The 18,024-nt window shown below is 43.1% G+C and overlaps 1 protein-coding gene across 1 annotated transcript in view; it reads left to right on the top strand.

Annotated features, from left to right (window-relative positions):
* Positions 1–18,024, top strand: part of LOC122804987 (unconventional myosin-X-like) — a 2,302,513-nt gene that overhangs the window by 646,167 nt on the left and 1,638,322 nt on the right. The window contains exon 16 of the mRNA XM_044075233.1: positions 7,236–7,360. Within this exon, the coding sequence (XP_043931168.1) occupies positions 7,236–7,360 (125 nt within the window). The remainder of the gene's footprint in view (positions 1–7,235; positions 7,361–18,024) is intronic.

Here is an 18,024-nt window from a genome sequence, read left to right as displayed (position 1 = left end):
TTGGGCATATGGGTAGATCCATCTTTGAGTTTTTCTAATCATATCAACCAATTGGTTAATGATAGTTATAAAACTATAGGTTGTATAAAAAGATTTATAAAGTCTAGGAAATTAGAAATTATTAATTCATTGTTTGTTATATTATACCCCGGAGTGGTGGTGCTGCTGTAGTATTGTCGCCTCACAGTAAGACGCTGTCCGGTTCGATTCTCAGCTAGAGCATCTTCTGCATGGAGACATGCGTGAATGGGCATACCTTCGTTGAAGGTTGTGCATCAGGGCTGGTAACTCGGCACGTAAAAATCAACTACCAATCATTAGCGGACCGGAGTTTCGCTGTTGCGACCCCTAACCGGGAAAAGCCGAAAGACACAACAACTTTGTTTGTTATATTCGACCCAAACTTCAGTATGGAATAACAATATGGAAACCTTAAGGAAAACAAGCATGAGTAAACTGGAAAGAGTACAGCGGAAATATACCAAGAGCATCCATGGATGTGAAAATTTAAGTTATTATGAAAGACTAAAATATCTGAATTTGTACAGTGTCTCTTATAGATATCTAAGATGAGACCTTATTCAGGTATGTAGGACATTTAGAGACAACCATCTATGGGAATGTTTGGGGTTATCAAGAAGTACTAGAGAATCATCAGACAACCTACGTAGAAGATAAAGGAATGAGAAATGTACTAATTGGTTCTCTGAGAGAGCAGCTGATGCATGGAACAAATTTCTAAATGACATTAAAGCAAGTTCTAGTTCAGATATTTTTTTAAGAACAGCTTGGACACATCATGGGAACAAGTGTTTTGTTATATTGGCATGGTAGAAGGGCATTAATGCCAGTGCTTGAAATATTTGTATGTATGTATACATTCCCCTCCAATAGCACCATCATTTTCCATATTTGGTCTGAAAGAGTTGTAAGCACTGAAACCCTTTACTGATGGAATGCTATGGCTGTTTTTTCCCCAGTATCTATGCAGACATGTATATTTTAAGAGTCAGTACTTGTAAGGACTGCAACTTCTTGTTTAGGCTTCCAGCACTGTGCAATGCTACCTTTATGTAGATTTGATTATAGGTAATTTGAGGAAACTGACCTTGTCGTCAAAAAAAAAAAAAAGTTCTATGAGGGAGGGAGGTCCTGGCCAATGTACAGAAGACATGTGAAGAGAAGTATAGACCATCCCTAGCAAAGCATTCGGGGTTGTCGATCATCTCCTCCCATTGGATTCTCTTAGTGACACCAGTAAGCTAAGCCAGTAATTGAAATCCATTATCTTTTGTTTATATTGTACTGTCATTCTTAGCGATGGGTAGGATACTGTTCAATGTAGTTTGACACCAATTTCAGATGCATTTCACAAGAGATCCATTTTGCCCCTCTTCATGTGATTCAAGGAGGTATGTCTCAAGTCATTCACTCCCATGTGCGTAATGACCATGGAATTCAGGGTCCTTTTGACACTGCAGATCCTGGCATCTGAGAGACTGCTAACTGCCACTCTCAGCCTGGCAGGTAGTGCATCTGTATGTCTGACTAAAGTCCACTATGACTAAGAAGACATTACCAGATATTCTGTCTTTCTGCCTTAAGGACCTCAGCCCGTCAGCTGAGTGACCCGTTTGAAATTTTCTGTAGTCACTGTATATGTTTGCCTCTTAGCATGACAGTGTCCTGAATACCAAACCTTTGTCTAAGAGTTGCATAACACCTTTTCATATGTCCAAAGTGGGACAATTTATATAAAAACATAAGATTTTACGGGACAGATTCTAACAACAGCTAGTGCAAAGGAGTGAAAATCACTTTTTTTGCCAAAAATAAAAGTTTTATTGTGGCATTTGAGTTGCTTATGCTGTTCCACGTAAAATGTAGGTGTTTCAGATACAAGATGATTGTTTTGTGCAACTTTAACTGGATGCTAAAGACATTTTTTTTTTCTCATAAAATCATAGGGCATTTGTGTTTTTTTTATGCAGGACAAAAGTCCCCAAATATGGACCCACCTCATAACTGTAGTATTGTCAGATCAAAGTTATGAGCCAAAATCGAAGACATCCCTGAAAATCAGGAGCAGTTGAGAGGAAGTAGGCCTACAACCATTAGGGTAAATAATTGTTTCCTGGGTGTCTGGGAGGTACTGTATTCTTGCTACTGAACAGGAAATTCCTACTGACTGTTGTTCACAAGAGCACTGATTTATGGTTGTTAAATTCCATTTTCATGAGATGAACTCTAGTAACTATACCCATAAATTTTAAAGTAATTGCTGGTTCTTACTGTGGGCCATATTAATAATTTTAAGAGTTTCTGTATGTATGCAAAATTAAAGCATATTCCAATTACAGAATTCACCAAGCACACTGACAGTAGTACAAGTTGTAAATATAAGAAATACAAGCTACAGTAAATGAGGATTCTCGCCTAGAATGACTCACCAGTGGCTGGCCTGAAACATTTCCATTTAAATGTACTGATGTTGACTGATATCCAGCTGTGATTATCCTGTTTTTCAGAAACCTGGATGTTGGTTTGGCTTGCAGTTTTTATTCTACTGCCACTATGGATTAAGCATCAGCAGTGTGCTTGCCCAACTAAAGCTTAGATGTAACATTGTGCACCCATTTGTTTGTGTGTTTCATCTTCACCGATCAGAATCTGGCACTTGCCTGCTCCACTGCACCTTCTGATGTAGCACATTAACTACATAAGTGTGCATCTCTCCAAAGCTCACAATTTATTTAGCTGGCTCCCTTTGTATGTCTGTTTTTGATTTTGTTGGCAAAGTCCTGCATTCTTAAGCCTAAGTATCATAGTATGTTTCCAGGTGGTCATTAAATTCTTTGATAAGATCACAGTGTTAACAGTTGCCATGCATATCAAATGAGGAGAATAGTTGTGGGACCATTTAAAGAAAGTGGTAACAGTCAAGGGCTCTTCTTAGGGAAAACAGCCAAAAGGAGCCCCTCATGACTCCTTGTAGAAGTTATGGCATCACTTCAGGGAAAACACTCGGACTCTGGAAGCAGCTGCAGAACTGAATGTTTGGGTCAAGGCTAATGTTCAGCAGCCACCATGCACCATTCAGGTGGGACTTCATTGTCAGCTGTCAAGGGTCAATGTCAAGCCATTCATAAATTATGCTTGAGGATTATGGGATCATTAAGTGTTCCTCAGCTTCCACCCTGTGGGCTAGACCACCTAAGTTCTTGCACCCTCAAAATGATCCGATCATCTGAAGCCCATGGGATGAACAACTTTGTCTCAGACAACAGACTCTGGAGTCATTTGGTCATGTATCAGTGGTAGTTGAACCAGGGACTGTCCTCCTGGGACAGTCTCTCAGGTTTACATGAACCAGCAGGCCCTGGTCAAGAAAGGTGCACCCCCTTGTCCCATACAAGGGTTCCCACTTCAGGCTTGAGACATCAAGCATATATTTTTGCTATCTAAAGAGAGCTCGAGTTACATGTGTGATAGTTCATCATGGTGAGGATAGGGGGCATTATAAAGACTGCACTACATTTGACAAGGGCCCAGTCTAGCGTATGTTCCTAATGTCCCAACACTTGTGGTCTGGACTGACAGTTGATTAGTCTTAAGTCAACTGTCACCTGTTAATAAGATTGTGACTGTTTTTCATTCTCCGGGTCCTGTGGGCATTCAGAAGATCTTGTGGGCATTGTCCCACAGATGGACAGGGATAAGGAATCTACCCTTTTCAGCTGATCCCTGCATTGAATTTGCCATCAGACTTATGAGGAGCACCTTAAACTGGCATTTCCCTTCTTGCCTCATTCCCTTCCCCCAGAAAATATCCATTGATGTTTCTGAGATGACTCCATCCCACCCCCCAATTAATCCCTGTTTTGGAGATGTCCATGGAATTGAGCAGCACCTTGAACTTTCTTCTGGTTCATATGTCCTTCTCCATAGAAATATACAGTAATAAGTCTGATGACTCATTGGGTTACCTTGTCTTTGGTGCCAATCATGTGGTTTGCCAGCAAGGCAAGCCTGGAGGCACCCTGTCTGTCTTTTTGTCAACTGAGAATGCTGCTGGTCTTTACAGTCCACCACCTGACTAGACCAAAGCAACGTCTGTCTGACTTCTGACAGAGCATGACAATGTAACCCTCTATCATTTGGGGATTTAGATCCCTTGGTAATTCGAGTCACTTGCCCCAGTTCCACCTAATGAGGAAGTTTCTAGATAAATGTGAGGATCTGCCTGAGTGTGGGGTGAAGCAGAACCCCTATGACTCTCTTCACTTCTACAAGTGGATACTGTGTGTCTTGTAATTTTGACTGTGATGGCTCTTTGGCTAAGATTGTAGGCTTGGCTATGTGTCTGTGAAGTAGGGCATAACTGAGGTTGTTCTACTTGAAGGATGAATTTAGGAACATGCTCCTCAACTCATTTCTAACGGAGGAACTGCTCTTCAGCTGAGGAGGAAGCACACCCTCAACTCTTTGGAAGACCTCAGTGAGTTCCTTTCCTGCCACCTCCACTATTTTCTTTTGTAGACCTGCCTAACTCCAAAAGAGTGGGGGGCTTCCTGTGCATCTCAGTAAGGTCTCCATTATCCTGTGATCTGTGCAGGATGACAGACTTATAAGCCTAACTAGTCTAATTTACAAAATAATGGAGTACATCACATCTAGCTTCATAAGTTATGATATCAAAATCTTCATATACATAGAATCTCAGCAATTTAGCTTGGTAAAAGGAAAGTCATGTCAACTGAATTTAGTGAACTTCATTGGAGAGATCAGAGAGGCAGGAAATAGTCATTAGGCCTACATAGTTTCTGTGGATCTAGATAAAGCATTTGTCAATATTCCATATACTGAAAGATTGGATCCACATAGTTAAAGTTGGAGGTCCCTTCTCAGAAAGTAAGGCAACTAGCAGTGTGCCTCAGAACTCTGTAGTAGGGCCCCGACTTTTTGCCATGTACTTTTCTGACTTTGAAACTTTAAACTCAGATTTGTGGTTAACTAAGCCTAAGCCTGACAGTGCTGCAAGATAGATGGTGTTGTCCAATCAGCCTCTTGTAGGGTATCACAACAGCATAAACTAACCCTTGCAAACAGATTTTTTTGTTCAGATTTTTGCGTCATATTTTTGTTCTGCTCCTCATAAGATTTGTGTTTGTATCTCTTCATAAATCACATCTTTAGCAATTTGTTAAAACTGCATTATTGCTTAATTTGGAAGAATGTACTTGTTGTAGACTGGGGGAGATATTGATGGGTTGCATATACTTATGTAGCCAGAGGGTTTTGTCATAGGATACATCTGCATGGGAGTTCATATGACCCTGAATGTAACATTCTTGCCAAGAACGTGCTGAAGTTTGATTGGTAGAGAAGAAGAAAAAACATTCAAACAGATTTTAAGGAGGATCCTGTTATAGAGCAACCTATGTATTAAGAAATTCTTGTTATTTACAAAGTAACTAAACTTTTGATGCCTGAGGTGCAAGCCCTAGGAGGCAGGAATGTGTCCTTATTCCAGAACTAGAATATATATTCCCTCTAAGTATGCTGGGTTCACCTCATAAACTAAAGTAACTTGTTGGGTTTGGTAAGCTTTCTGCCTCACAACTCCATATGACCTGTGGGCAATGTATCTGGGGAGTGTGCATGTTCTGTCTTTCTGTGTGTGGGATTTCTTAACATACTCTTTCTTTACCTTTGCTTTGTGGACCAGGTCATGAATGGCAAAGGGTTCATGAGGGTTACTTCACCTAACCAATCAACAAATATATGAAGTTGCCATTCTTGGAGGTCAAAATCAGGAACAAGGTCCTCAATGCCCATTTCTATGGGGGGGGGAGGGGGGTGCTCATCGGCCAGCCAGGACAGGATCTGCTGTTAGCTAGAGTACTAATGCTTTTTTATTTCTGCATTTATATACCCTATGCAACTTGACTATATGCCACCTACCACTGGTGCCTCTCGTTGCTTTCTTATAGTGGAAGTCGCTCCTGACTCCATGACCAGATTTGATTAGGTTCCTATTGTTTCAGAGTAGTTCGAGGCATCCCAGTGCAGCATTATACTCAAAGGTGTAGGGGTTTTTGTCATAAGCCTTAACCTGTTCCTGACTGCACACATGGTTTAAGGACATTAAGGTCAAGAATGCCTGTCCATGCATATCTCAGTATTTGTAATCTTATGAAAACTCTCCCAATATTATCACGTGTGCTGTCAATCTGTGGCTAAGACCCCTTCCCATGGATGGATGATCCAGTAAGACTTAATTTCTCATCCTACTCCCCCCAACCATCTTCTCGGGAGCTGGGTTTGCTAGTCAAACCCGGGTCACTTAGGTTACAGACAGGGCTCCGTCTCTTGCCACTATGGAGCTTGTTAAATTCATAAATGCTATAGTATATTTTCAGATTTTGCAAACAAACTGTTAGTTAAAAAATGTTAGCAAATGTTTAAGATTTATAATATTTTCAACTAGTAAATCTTGTTTTCCTGTGATTGGTCTTGTTAGCTTGTCAGAGGGCCACAGTATAAATTTTGAAGATGCCTCTATAAAAAGGGTTTGGAGGGTTTGGTGAGGATGTTTTGAATAAAGTTGGTTGAATTTTGAAATGGTCTGGATGTGATGAGCTAGCTTTTGGCAGTCTTGATCTGACGCATGCATGTGATAGATGTGCAGGAAATATTTTATTTGTGATAGGGGAATATTAATAGTGAGAGAGAGACAGAGTAACCAGGCCGTGCAAGGGCAGAACAGGTACTCCTCTGAGTAAACATTCATTTTCTTATTTTCAGTGACGCAGTAGATTTGATTTTTGTGTACCAGGATTGAAAACTTGTTGTCATTATGACTTCAAGCATATGCCTGCATTATTTGAAAGCTAGAATTTTGGTCTGCAATTGAAGAAAGGATGGATTAGTTTAAGTATTGCTAAAATTATTGAGCTTTACCAGTTGTGTCTTGTATAGTAAGCACAGTTGCCCTTTTATAACTTGTATAGCTGGTACAGAGCTGCAGACACTAGCTTTTACATCTGTCTTGCCAGCAGCAATTCCCTTTTGTAACATTGTAGATCTTTGTTCTTCAGTTCAGCATGTGGAAAGGATAGGAATTCATGTTAGAGAAAGAAATGTGCAGTGTCCATGATACAGGTGGGAATACCTCTGATGCATGCAAGGGTTATACTGCTGCTTTTTAAGTTGGTCTTTTTTAAATTTCCCAGGCATCCAACAAGTTTCACCCGGAAGTCGTTTTAAACCAGCTGCGGTATTCTGGGATGCTTGAAACTGTGAAGATCCGTAGAGCTGGCTTCCCAGTTCGCAGACAGTTTCAGGATTTTAATTCAAGGTAGTGTATAAGTACAGTATCTTCACTCCTACAGTCAGAGCAGTTTATAATAAAAATGCAGTTGTCCGTCCTATTTAGGCTGATATTTCTCATGCACTACTGTTTCATTTTTTTTTACAGTAACCTCCTAGCTTATATTTGTGTAAATTAGCAAAGTAACTAGATATGCAAGATTTTTAATTGTGTTAGAAATATGCACAATTATAATCATGTTTTCACTTGAGGGTATTATGCAATATTATGCAGTAATAGATATGGCAGGTTGCATACTCTAGTTTGCTTTTGTGTACAGCCTGTTATACCTTATCTTTGACTTCCAAAATTACCTTATATGCAACTCAAGCAGTCTGAAATGCTGCAGTTATTTAAAACTTAATCATTTCTTGCAGGATGTTCCGTTCATCAACACCTCTACATAAATGCAGTGCTTCATTACACTTTATCTAAACCACCTTTGTTAGATTCTTATTGTCACTGGATTATTATATTGTTACAACCTTCTGGCACTGTTTTCCTCTCTCAGGTAACCCACACATTATTGTCATGTATTCATATAACTTAGTTTTCCCATGCATACCATGTGATACAGTCCCTGTACATTTTATTGGCATTTTCTAAGCATTCTGTATCGTATATCTTTGCCCTTAAACAGTTAAGCATTGTTAAAGCTGTACCCTGTATTTCCTTGGGGCCTTGCTGGTGTCTTGTACAGTGATTTAGGAATATATTTTCCTGGCACCATAACACAAGAACTGTGACTGCACCCACAGCCTGCTTTTAAATGTTGGTTGGGAGGGATCCATGTGAGACATTTACTCTGCTTCTTTATGGCCAAGCATGGTTATTACCAGACTCTATCTTGGCTGTAGCAGTGAGCATCAGGATAAACCGGACTTCTTACTTTGGAATGCCTCCATTCTCCATCCTTGACCACCACCACTTAGAATGTTTCAAAGTGCAATTATGCGCTACAGAGATGGATATTCAAAAGGATCTCACTCCGTATATAAACTTTTCTGTTTGCCTGAGAAGAATTATGACATGCTGGATTGTAGATGACCTATCAGTGTTTTACTAATGAAAGTTACTGTTTTAGATTGTCTGTGTTTGTAGGTCTTAGGATAGGAATTTATAAAGTGAGTCCGTGCCCTCTACTTCCTCTGGCAGGAAATAAGTGAAGAATATATTGACCATGCCACCCATTTTCTTGGGAGGAGAGGGGGTTCTCTTCCCATTTAGTACTGCTAGGAAAGAAAATAATATATGCATGATTTAAGAAACTGCGGCTGAGCTGATCTTTTTCTTATTTCAGTGGTTACACTGAATTTTTTTTTGTCCAGCCATGCAATGAGATAAATTTGTAGTGAAACACAAATCTTCTGTTTAAAAAAAACAAAAAACAAAAAAACATTCTTCTGGTTGTGAGGACTGTAACTGTAATCCTGAAATTTTCGTATCTTGTATTTTTTGCAAGTTGACTTTTTCGCAAACTGAGCTTCCTTTGGGTTGTTCGTTTCAGCTACGTTCAGGTCGAGGGATTACAGCCTGGTTTTCTTTTACTAGTTTGAGTCATTCTAGGACTAGAGGTTACCAATCTTCTAGGGGGCAGGGGGCTACCCCTAAAAGGCTTAGGCGTTGGCAGGCTTCCTTTTCCAAGACGGGAAGTTCTAAACCTGCATCTCAATCTAAACATTCTCAATGACCTTGTCCAACTTCTGCCTGTTCTTGCCTGCCCGGAGAGTCCTTTAGGGGGAAGGTTGGCCCTGTTTGCAAATGTTTGGGCCACCATCACAGACGACAAATGGGTACTCAGAACTGTATCCCTAGGGCACAAGTTTTCTTTCCACACCTTTCCAGCACCCAAAGGATTCCCAAACACTCCTCCAAACCAATGGGCAGAAATAGAAAAGCAAATGTTGTCTCTGTTACATCTGAATGCAATAGAATCAGTTCCTGCTCAGCAGGTAGGCCAGGGATTCTATTCCAGACTTTTCCTAGTTCCAAAAAAAAAAAAGAAGGCACCTAGCGTCCTATCCTGGATCTATCCATCCTGAACACTTTCTTGATAATTCCAAAGTTCAAAATGCTCACTCTGCATCAGTTACTGCCAATGTTAGAAAAGGATTCCTGGCTGGTAACATTGGATCTCGAAGAAGCTTATCTGCACATCCCTATCAGGAAAAGTTGCAGGCAATACCTTCGTTTCAGGGTGCGCAAGCAACGTCATCAATTCTTTGTGCTGCCCTTTGATTTATCTACTGCTCTCAGAGTTTTCACAAAGTGCCTGGCTCCAGTCATTGCTTTTTGCAGGCAAAAGAAAATTCAGATTTATCCATACTTGTGCGACTGTTTAATTCAAGCAAATTCTCAGGAACAGCTGCTAAAGGATTTAGAATTTGTAAAGACTCTTCTCTCTTCCCTGGGTTACACTCTGTGTGGAAAAATCAAAAATGGTGCCATCCAAAGAGATTACATTCCTGAGAGTGAGTCTGAACACAGCCGCCCAGATGATGTATCTTACCCAGGAGAAGCAGATAACTCTTTCAATTTACTTCAAGGATTTGACAAGCCTGTCCCAGCTCCCTGCAAGGAAATGCCTGCTCTTGGATTCATGGCCTCTTGCATTCTCATGATTCCATATGCAAAACTGCATATGAGGAAATTGCAATGGTGCCTCAAGAACACTTGGTGTCAACACGCACAGGACCTGGATGTGATAATTCCTCTGCTTCCATGTCTGTGGACAGAGTTTCGTTGGTGGGCAACAGCCTGTCTGCAGAACAAAGGCATGCCTTTTTGTCCACCCCTGGCCACTCAAGTTCTTATCAGAGACGCATCAGACTATGCCTGGGGAGCTCACCTGGATGGCAGATGCATACAGGGAAGTTGGAATGCCCAGCAGATGCACCTGCACATAAACTTAAAGGAGTTGATGGCAGTCCAGCAGGCTTTACTAGCTTTGAAGCATCTTCTTTCTCCAAGGACCCTTCTTGTCAGGACAGACAAAACCACAGTCATGTTGTAAATCAACAAGCAGGGAGGGACTCATTCTTACCTCCTGTGCAGACAGAGCATGAGTCTTTGGTCCATAGCAGCATTCCTGGGCCTGCATCTCCTAGCTCAGTTTCTTCCAGGAAGGCTCAATGTTTTGGCAGAGCAGTTGAGCAGACAGACCCAGGATCCTCACAAGTGGCAGCTAAACAGAGCAATTTTGTACAGCATCATTCAACGTTTGGGCACTCCTCAAGTGGATCTCTTCTCTTCTCCAGACAACCATCTTCTACCTCTTTTTTGCACCAGACAGCATCACAGCAGAACCTGGAGAGTGGATGCTCTGTCCTTCCCTTGGACGCTGCTGTCAGTTTATGCCTTCCCTCTTCCTCTTCCCAGAGTATTATTGAAGATCAGGGACGAACGACCATGGACTAGTCTCATAGCTCCGGACTGGCCCAGGTAGCATTGGTATCCACTGCTTCACAATCTCTCCCAATTTCCTCCTTGGCATCTTCCTCTGAGGCCAGATCTTTTGGTTCAGGAAGGGGGAAACATTCTACATCCTCATCTTTAGTCTCTCCATTTGGCAGCTTAGCTCATTGTACGACTCCAACCTGTTCTTCTTCCCTGTCCCAGCAGGTGGTTGATGTGCTGAAGGAGGCCAGTAGGCCTAGCACTAGGACGTCTTATGCTGGCAAATGGGAAAGATTCTCTCTTTGGATGCAGGCTAGAGGGAAATCTTCTCAGCCTACCCTTCCTCTGATCCTGGAATACCTGGCTGATTTGCTTCAGGGTGTGGTCTTTCTTTTTCCTCTGTCAAGATCCATGCTTCAACCATTTTTGCTCATTGTTCTTTTGAACAACCCATTTTTCTCTCATCCTCTGAAAAATGTTTCTCAGAGGTGCTTCAACTTAAAACCTCCCAGAAGGGTTCCTACTCCAGCCTGGGATCTTAATTTTGTTCTAGAGAAACTCACTCTTCCTCCTTTTGAGCCAGCTGCCACTGCAGATTTAAAGTTTCCCTCGTGGAAGACTGCCTTCCTCTTGGCTATAACTTCAGCAAGGAGGGTTTCGGAGCTGCAGGCTTTGATGGTTGTGGAGTCTCTTCTTATTTTCCATGCAGGTAGTGTCTTTCTAAGAACCAACCCCTCCTTTATGCCCAAGGTGGTTTCTAGCCTGACTATTAATCAGTCCATACACCTTCCTACCTTCTTTCCTAATCCTCAAAATAGAGGTGAGATGATCCTTCATTCTCTTGATGTGCATAGACAGCTCAGGTTTTACCTGGACAAGGACTAAAGACCTTTGGAAATCAGCTCAGTTATTGGTCAGCTTTGCCCCTGGAGCCCAGGGCAAGGCTATTTCTAAGCAAACCATTTCTAAATGGATTGCTCATTGTATTACTTTTTGTTATTCCTTTCATGGCAAGGTTTCTCCTGAAGGGGTTAGGACCCACTCAACTAGAGCAGCTTCCACTTCTGCAGCCTTTTTAAGGGGTGTCCCTACTAAAGACATTTTGGAAGCTGCCACATAGTCTTCTGTTCACACTTTCACAAAGCATTATAATTTGCCTTTGTTTTCAAAAGCCAGGGCAGGGTTTGCCACTGCTGATCTGCAGGGCATTATCTCCAGTCCTTGATTCTGTTGGCTCCTCCTCCCTTTTCTCTGGGCTTTGGTAATCAACCCATTAGTTGGGACTGCAACAGTGAAACAGGATGAACATAGTACAGTTGTGTACACTTACCATAAATATAGATGTTCGAGTGTATTCACTGTTGCAGTCCTGCTTACCCTCCCTCCTTCCCCCTTTTTTCTCTTTTCTTAAGGTACAGGCTAAATTTAGTTTAAGCCTTGTTTTCTGGGGGCTTCTGACTGTAATGGCAAGAAAGACTGAGGAAGTGATGTCTGTTGCCTCCTTTTGTATCTGAAGCCCTGACGTCCTTTGTAACAGACGACAGCCAACGTCATTTTTACTTACCTTTGGTATTCTGGCTGATCAACGGCTACCGGGAGCTGGGTAACTCATTGGTTAGGACTGTAACAGTGAATACACTCAAACATATTGCATTTTTATGTTAAGTGTACACAACTGTACTTTCTTGCTGCTTTGAATGACTTTACATCCTGCTTTAGTTGCACACATTTTCTTCCCAGTCTAAACAATTATCCCTGTTAACTGACACATTTCAAGAGCAATTGGATGGTTTTGCCTAGTGTTATCAGAAATAGGACAGACCTCTATACTGCACCTAAGACACATTCTGTTACAGCACAAGTCAGTGCCAGTTGGATGTTGATGTTGTGGTCTAGGCCGGCCTTTGTGGTTACAATTTGTCATTATACCACCCAAGAGAGCCAGTGGGACCCTGTGCTAGATGTAAAGTAGATGGACTAGATGATGTAAGATTCAAACGTTTTGGATCTTAATCTGTCTTTATGGTACATTTCAGTCTCCTTCAACAAATGCCCTCCTTTCCCCTCATCTCTCTGCAGTGAGACCAATAAGAGCGTGTGTGTGTTCTGGGGCACTTCAGTGATCTGGAGATTAGAGGAGGTACAGAGCATTATGAAGTTGGGGAGGTGATAGAACCTGGGAATTCTTTCAGTTCCAAGCTGAGTAGTGCCTGACTGCTACTCCTAGATGTTGAAGTGGATGGGCATGAATTATGAAAATCTGTTGTTATGGTAAGTACACAACTTTCATTTCTTTCCAGTTGTTTTGTTAAGTGAATCAAACACACTGTCCATAAGCTTATTTGTGGGTGGAGAGAAGTGCTTCCTCATTTTAAGGATCGTTTTCATTTTTTTTTTTTGGAAAAACTACGACTTTGACACCACAGGTGGGATAAAGTGCTTTGTCAGTACAAACATGTTTTTTGCTATACATTTACATACCTTTGAAGCAGGGTTGTTTCATGGTTAGAAGTTTTTTGGTGTATTTGGATTCATTTTAGGTAATGCTTTCCTTTTTTTTTTTCTTTTTTCAATAAATTAAACAAGTTTAAAGGCATTTCCATTGTTGCTGCATTGCCCCCGCAGGTACAGATTTGACTGACACAGAGTGGGAGGGAACATTTATACTAACTAGACTTTTATAAGTTTCCGTACTTTTATTATGGTCATTACTTTGAGGGCATATTTCTTTGGTAACTGCATTGCATTTTTACCTGGAATATCTGTCTAGTATACCATTTACTGCTTCAGCATTAGCCTCAGTCACTTTTGCACATGTAGACTGACTCCTGCTGACATTTGAGTTCTCACCTGCTTTACCCTTTCCACCCCCAATTCCCCAGCTATCCCCCTATATCACTACCTTTAAACCTGTGTAACCCTAAAATATAGTATGATGAAGCAGCTTGCATCTGTAAAAGCACTTTACCCTGTTTTTAGCTTGCTAATAAATGTACTATAATCCATCCATGCTATAATCCATGGCAGTTGTTTCTTTGTTTGCTTGATTACTTTGACTCTTCTATCGGTTGCTTATTTTTTTCTTATATGTTTGGTTTTTGTGGTTAACGTTGGGACATGGCTGAAGGCAGCAGTTCGGAATTGGACTATAACCCTAATAATTTTATTTTGAGGGTTGACCATTGGCAATGTATCTTACAGGTAGATAAGAATCCTTTACTCTATTGCCATACTGACTTGTCTCTTAACGTCTGAGCATTTCACAGATACAGCAACCCTAGAGACTTTTAAAACTCTACAAAAAGAGTTTGAGAACAAGCTTTATACATACAAATGCTTACAATGCCAGCATTTTGAAGCTTCATTACATCATGGAGTAATCACCCGTGGGCTCCACATCTTGAAAATGTTCACATACAGAGATACTGTCCCAGAATGTTTAAACCAATAGTCAAACCCCAAATGTAAATTTAATGTTTGCCATATGTGTTGTCTTATTGACTTCTTCAAACCAATTGAAACATCTCTTTATAAGCAGGTTAAGAATATACAGCATGACTTTACTCCTAAATTCACTGCAGATATCTTCAATGAGAAACTCGACCAAATTTTTGATAATTTGGCTGAATATAGGTTCATAGGTTCATACTAGGCTATCTGCCCAAGGGCATTTATAAGCCTAGCCCATAGTTGTGTGGCTTTCGCCACCCCTTTAGTTTGAAGAAAACTATGCCTTATTATTTTGTTGTGCCTCTGTCAAGCAGTGACACTGAAGTAATCCCTGAGGTATATCTGCGATCTCCCATCCATTGGTCAAGATTCCTCTTGAACAAGGCCAGCGAGGTGCTCTGTCTCACATGTACCGGGATTTTGTTCCACAGCATAGGGAGTCTCTGGGTGATGAATCTGTCCCTCCAGCACGTTCTATTAATAACCATGTCAAGGTTTAAGTCTCCCGCCCTTGTGGTTCTGAGGGATCTAGATTTTTTGAGGTGAAGCATATTCATCAAATCTGGGTTTGACATGGCCTTATATGTCAGGCACAGGTCACCTCTGAGCAAGCGGTATGCGACTGAATAGAGCTGGAGTTCTTTCAGTCTGGCAGCATAAGACATAATGTTAAGTTGTCAATCTCGCCTTCATTCTTGCTTGATGGGTTCGGAGCCGATCCTCGGCTCCGACTCGGCACTTGCTTTAGCTCGAGAACTCCTTTTACCAGCTCGAGGCAGCCCCATATCCCATGATGCAAGGCAGGAAGTACCCAGATCTCGGTTGCCGCTTCGCTTGGGAGGTCTTCTCTTTACCAGCTCCTGGTAAGTAGTTCACATTTGTGATATTTCAAGCCCCTTTTAGTTTTAAACTAATTTTTTGATAGTTTAATTTTAATTCTACCCTTTTTCTGACAGAAATCCCTGTCTCTTTTAAATTTTTGTTAGTCAATTTTCCCTATCCCATCCCCCCCCCGTTAGGGTGTGTGTGTTGGTGTTTTTTATACAAATACCTCTTGGTATTTCTATAATTTAATTTTGACTGGTGTGTCTGTGTGTGTTGTGTTTAGGCACCATGTCTAAGGAGAGGGTTTCAGGTTTTAAGAAGTGTGACTCGTGCTGTCAGAAGATGTCTCTGACAGACGGTCACACTTCTTGCCTGTACTGTTTGGGCCCTCTTCACCTGCAGGACTCCTGTGCTATTCATCACTCCTTCAGCCAGAGAGTCCTGCAGGAGAGACGCAACAAGTTGATTCTCAGGGGTCTTCTTAAGCCGGAGGGCTCTCCGGCTAAGTCGGCTCCACAAAAATAAACAAAAACTGCCAAGGCCCAGGCTTCTGTTCCTAAGCCTGCGGCCTCGGCTCCGACTCGTATTGAGTCGAGATCGGCTCCGGCTGGAGCCGATTCTGGATCCACTAAGCATTGGCCGATGGCTATCGGTGCCGAATCTGTGTTGACCACTTCGATGTCGGCTCCGATCGGCTCCGACACCCATGTGGCGCAGGCATCGGTGTCAGCTCCGATTGGCTCCGACACCGTTACTTTGGTGGCTGTATCGTCTCCGGCTGGAGCCGATACATCGAGACGTTCTGTCGGCTCCGAGAAGTCGGTGCCGACAGGACCAGTAGTATCGGCTCCGATGGCCCATTCCAGGAAGAGGTCGAGGTCTCCTTCCTTGGAGCCGATACTTTCGGCTCCGGCTTCGCCTCTTCTATCGGAGCGGAGCCATCGGAGCCGATCTTCAAGGTCATCCAGGTTGTCAGATCATGACCTAGAGAGTGGTCAGTAGATTACTCAAGTCACAGGTACTGGCCCAAATGTTACACAGTCCGTCTCAGCAGGCGACTGTTGGTCCACACCGCGTTACAGTTCCTCCTTCAACTCTATCCCAGAGTTTGGAGTTGGAGTCTTCGGGCATGGTTACTGCTACGGCTGGAGGACGGATACCCCCTTCTGTTCCTTCAGCCCCTACTCTTATCTCCTCTTCCTTAGAGGGATTCGGTGGTCGGGCTTCCATGGTCTCCTCCGAGGGGGGTGAGTGGCATCGGACCCTTGTCCGAGCCCGCTCTTCCCTTGGAGCCTCGGCCTTGGTGAGCTCGGCTCCGACATCTGCCTCGGAGACTTCCCTTCGGTGGTTCCTGGAGTTCCTAGCTCTTGGAGCGGGTTCTCTCGGACCTGCCTGGGAGGAGCATTCGAGGTGATGAAGAGTGTACTGGCCACTAGTATCAGTCAGCAGTCTGTTCCCGTAGCTCCTCCCTCTATGGTACCTGTTGACATCTCTGCCACTTCTCTTGCTACAGGACCCAGAGATCCTCCGCCTCAGGTTTCCCCATTGGAATTTCCCCTCTTCCGAGGATTCTCCTGATGTTTGGGAGATCCTCCTAGGAAGAGGACTTGTAAGAGGAAGCATGTAGACTCCCCGAGTCTGTCACCCGGATACTGACTTTGATGAGTCAGAGGGATCCCTAGATCCCCTCTGAGGATGTCTCCTTCTCAGACATCCTAGAACTTCTGAAACAGAGGGAAACTGGCCCACCAACAATCCCTCTGAGGATGAGTCAGTATACCTAGAGGCGTTTGGATCTCGGCCCTCCACCTCCTGGGTGTCTCCGCCTTCGACCCCTTATGCAGGTTATTGCACGAAGGCGTGGACAGCTCCTGACTCTGTAGAGCCAGTCCCTAGGAGGCCTTCTAAATTTATCACTGCCCCTAGTGACAAACAATTCCTAACCAAGGGTGTCCCCGCTGATGCCATGGTGGTGGCTGCGGCCACCAAAAAGGAACTTGCAGATCCTTCCGTGCCCGTCCATCCTCCTAATAAGGACTCTAGGACCATGGATAGGTATGGCAAGCGGATGTTTTCCTCAGCGACCTTTGCTATGCGTTCACTGAATTATCTTTGTCACTTCACCAGACTCCAGAGAGATATCCTGAAGGAGCTGGGAGAAGTAGTTCAGGATCCTACAGCTGCAGGGGCTCAAGAAAAGATTGCTTCGCAGCTAGAAACCCTCAATTCCATTGCTAACTCCTCCATGCGGCTAATATCTTATGCTGCGGATGGAGCGAGTAGAGCCGCAGGCACAGGTGTGGCTCTTAGACGCCAAGCCTGGATGCGGCTATGTGATTTCGCGGATCCCTTTAAGGCGTCCTTCACAAATTCTCCCTTTGATGGGTCAGCTTTGTTTGGCCCTCAGGTGAAGGAGACCTTGACCAGGTGTGAGCAGGACGGCAAGACTCTTTCTGCTGTTGAGTCCGTTTTTCCACCCCTTCTAGGCCTTATCCCAAGGGACAGAAGGGTGGGAAGATGTGGTTCCGTAAATCCCAAGGAGTCACGCCGGATTCACGTGGTCAGTTTACCCCTAGAGGCAGAGGGGGTAACAACAACAGCCGCCGCTCTAGAGGCAGAGGGGGTCCGAAGAACCAGGGAAACAGGGAGCCTCTCTCTGATAAGCCTTTTCAGCATCCCTGAGGTGTTGCCCGGCTGTCCCTCCTTGGAGGCAGTCGGGGGAAGATTATCACTGTACCCAGAAGCCTGGCATTCCCTCACTCAAGACAGATGGGTACAGTCGATCATATCCAAGGGTTACATAATTCCTTTCGAGGAAAGTCCCTTCCCTCAAGTTCGCTTCCAGAGGTACCACCAGAGCTAAGGGACATAGCAGGGTTAGAGAACGCAAAACTACTGCCAAAAAGAGGCATTCAGCCAGTTACAATAGACCATTCAGAGCCGGAATCTACTCAAGGTTCTTTTGGTCCCCAAAAGACGGG

The sequence above is a fragment of the Protopterus annectens genome, chromosome 6.part0 (genome assembly GCF_019279795.1).
Source record: "Protopterus annectens isolate FY-2018-M chromosome 6.part0, PAN1.0, whole genome shotgun sequence".
Taxonomy (NCBI): domain Eukaryota; kingdom Metazoa; phylum Chordata; order Ceratodontiformes; family Protopteridae; genus Protopterus; species Protopterus annectens.
Note: the sequence above shows the minus strand (reverse complement) of the source record. Positions and strands in the feature narration are given on the sequence as shown.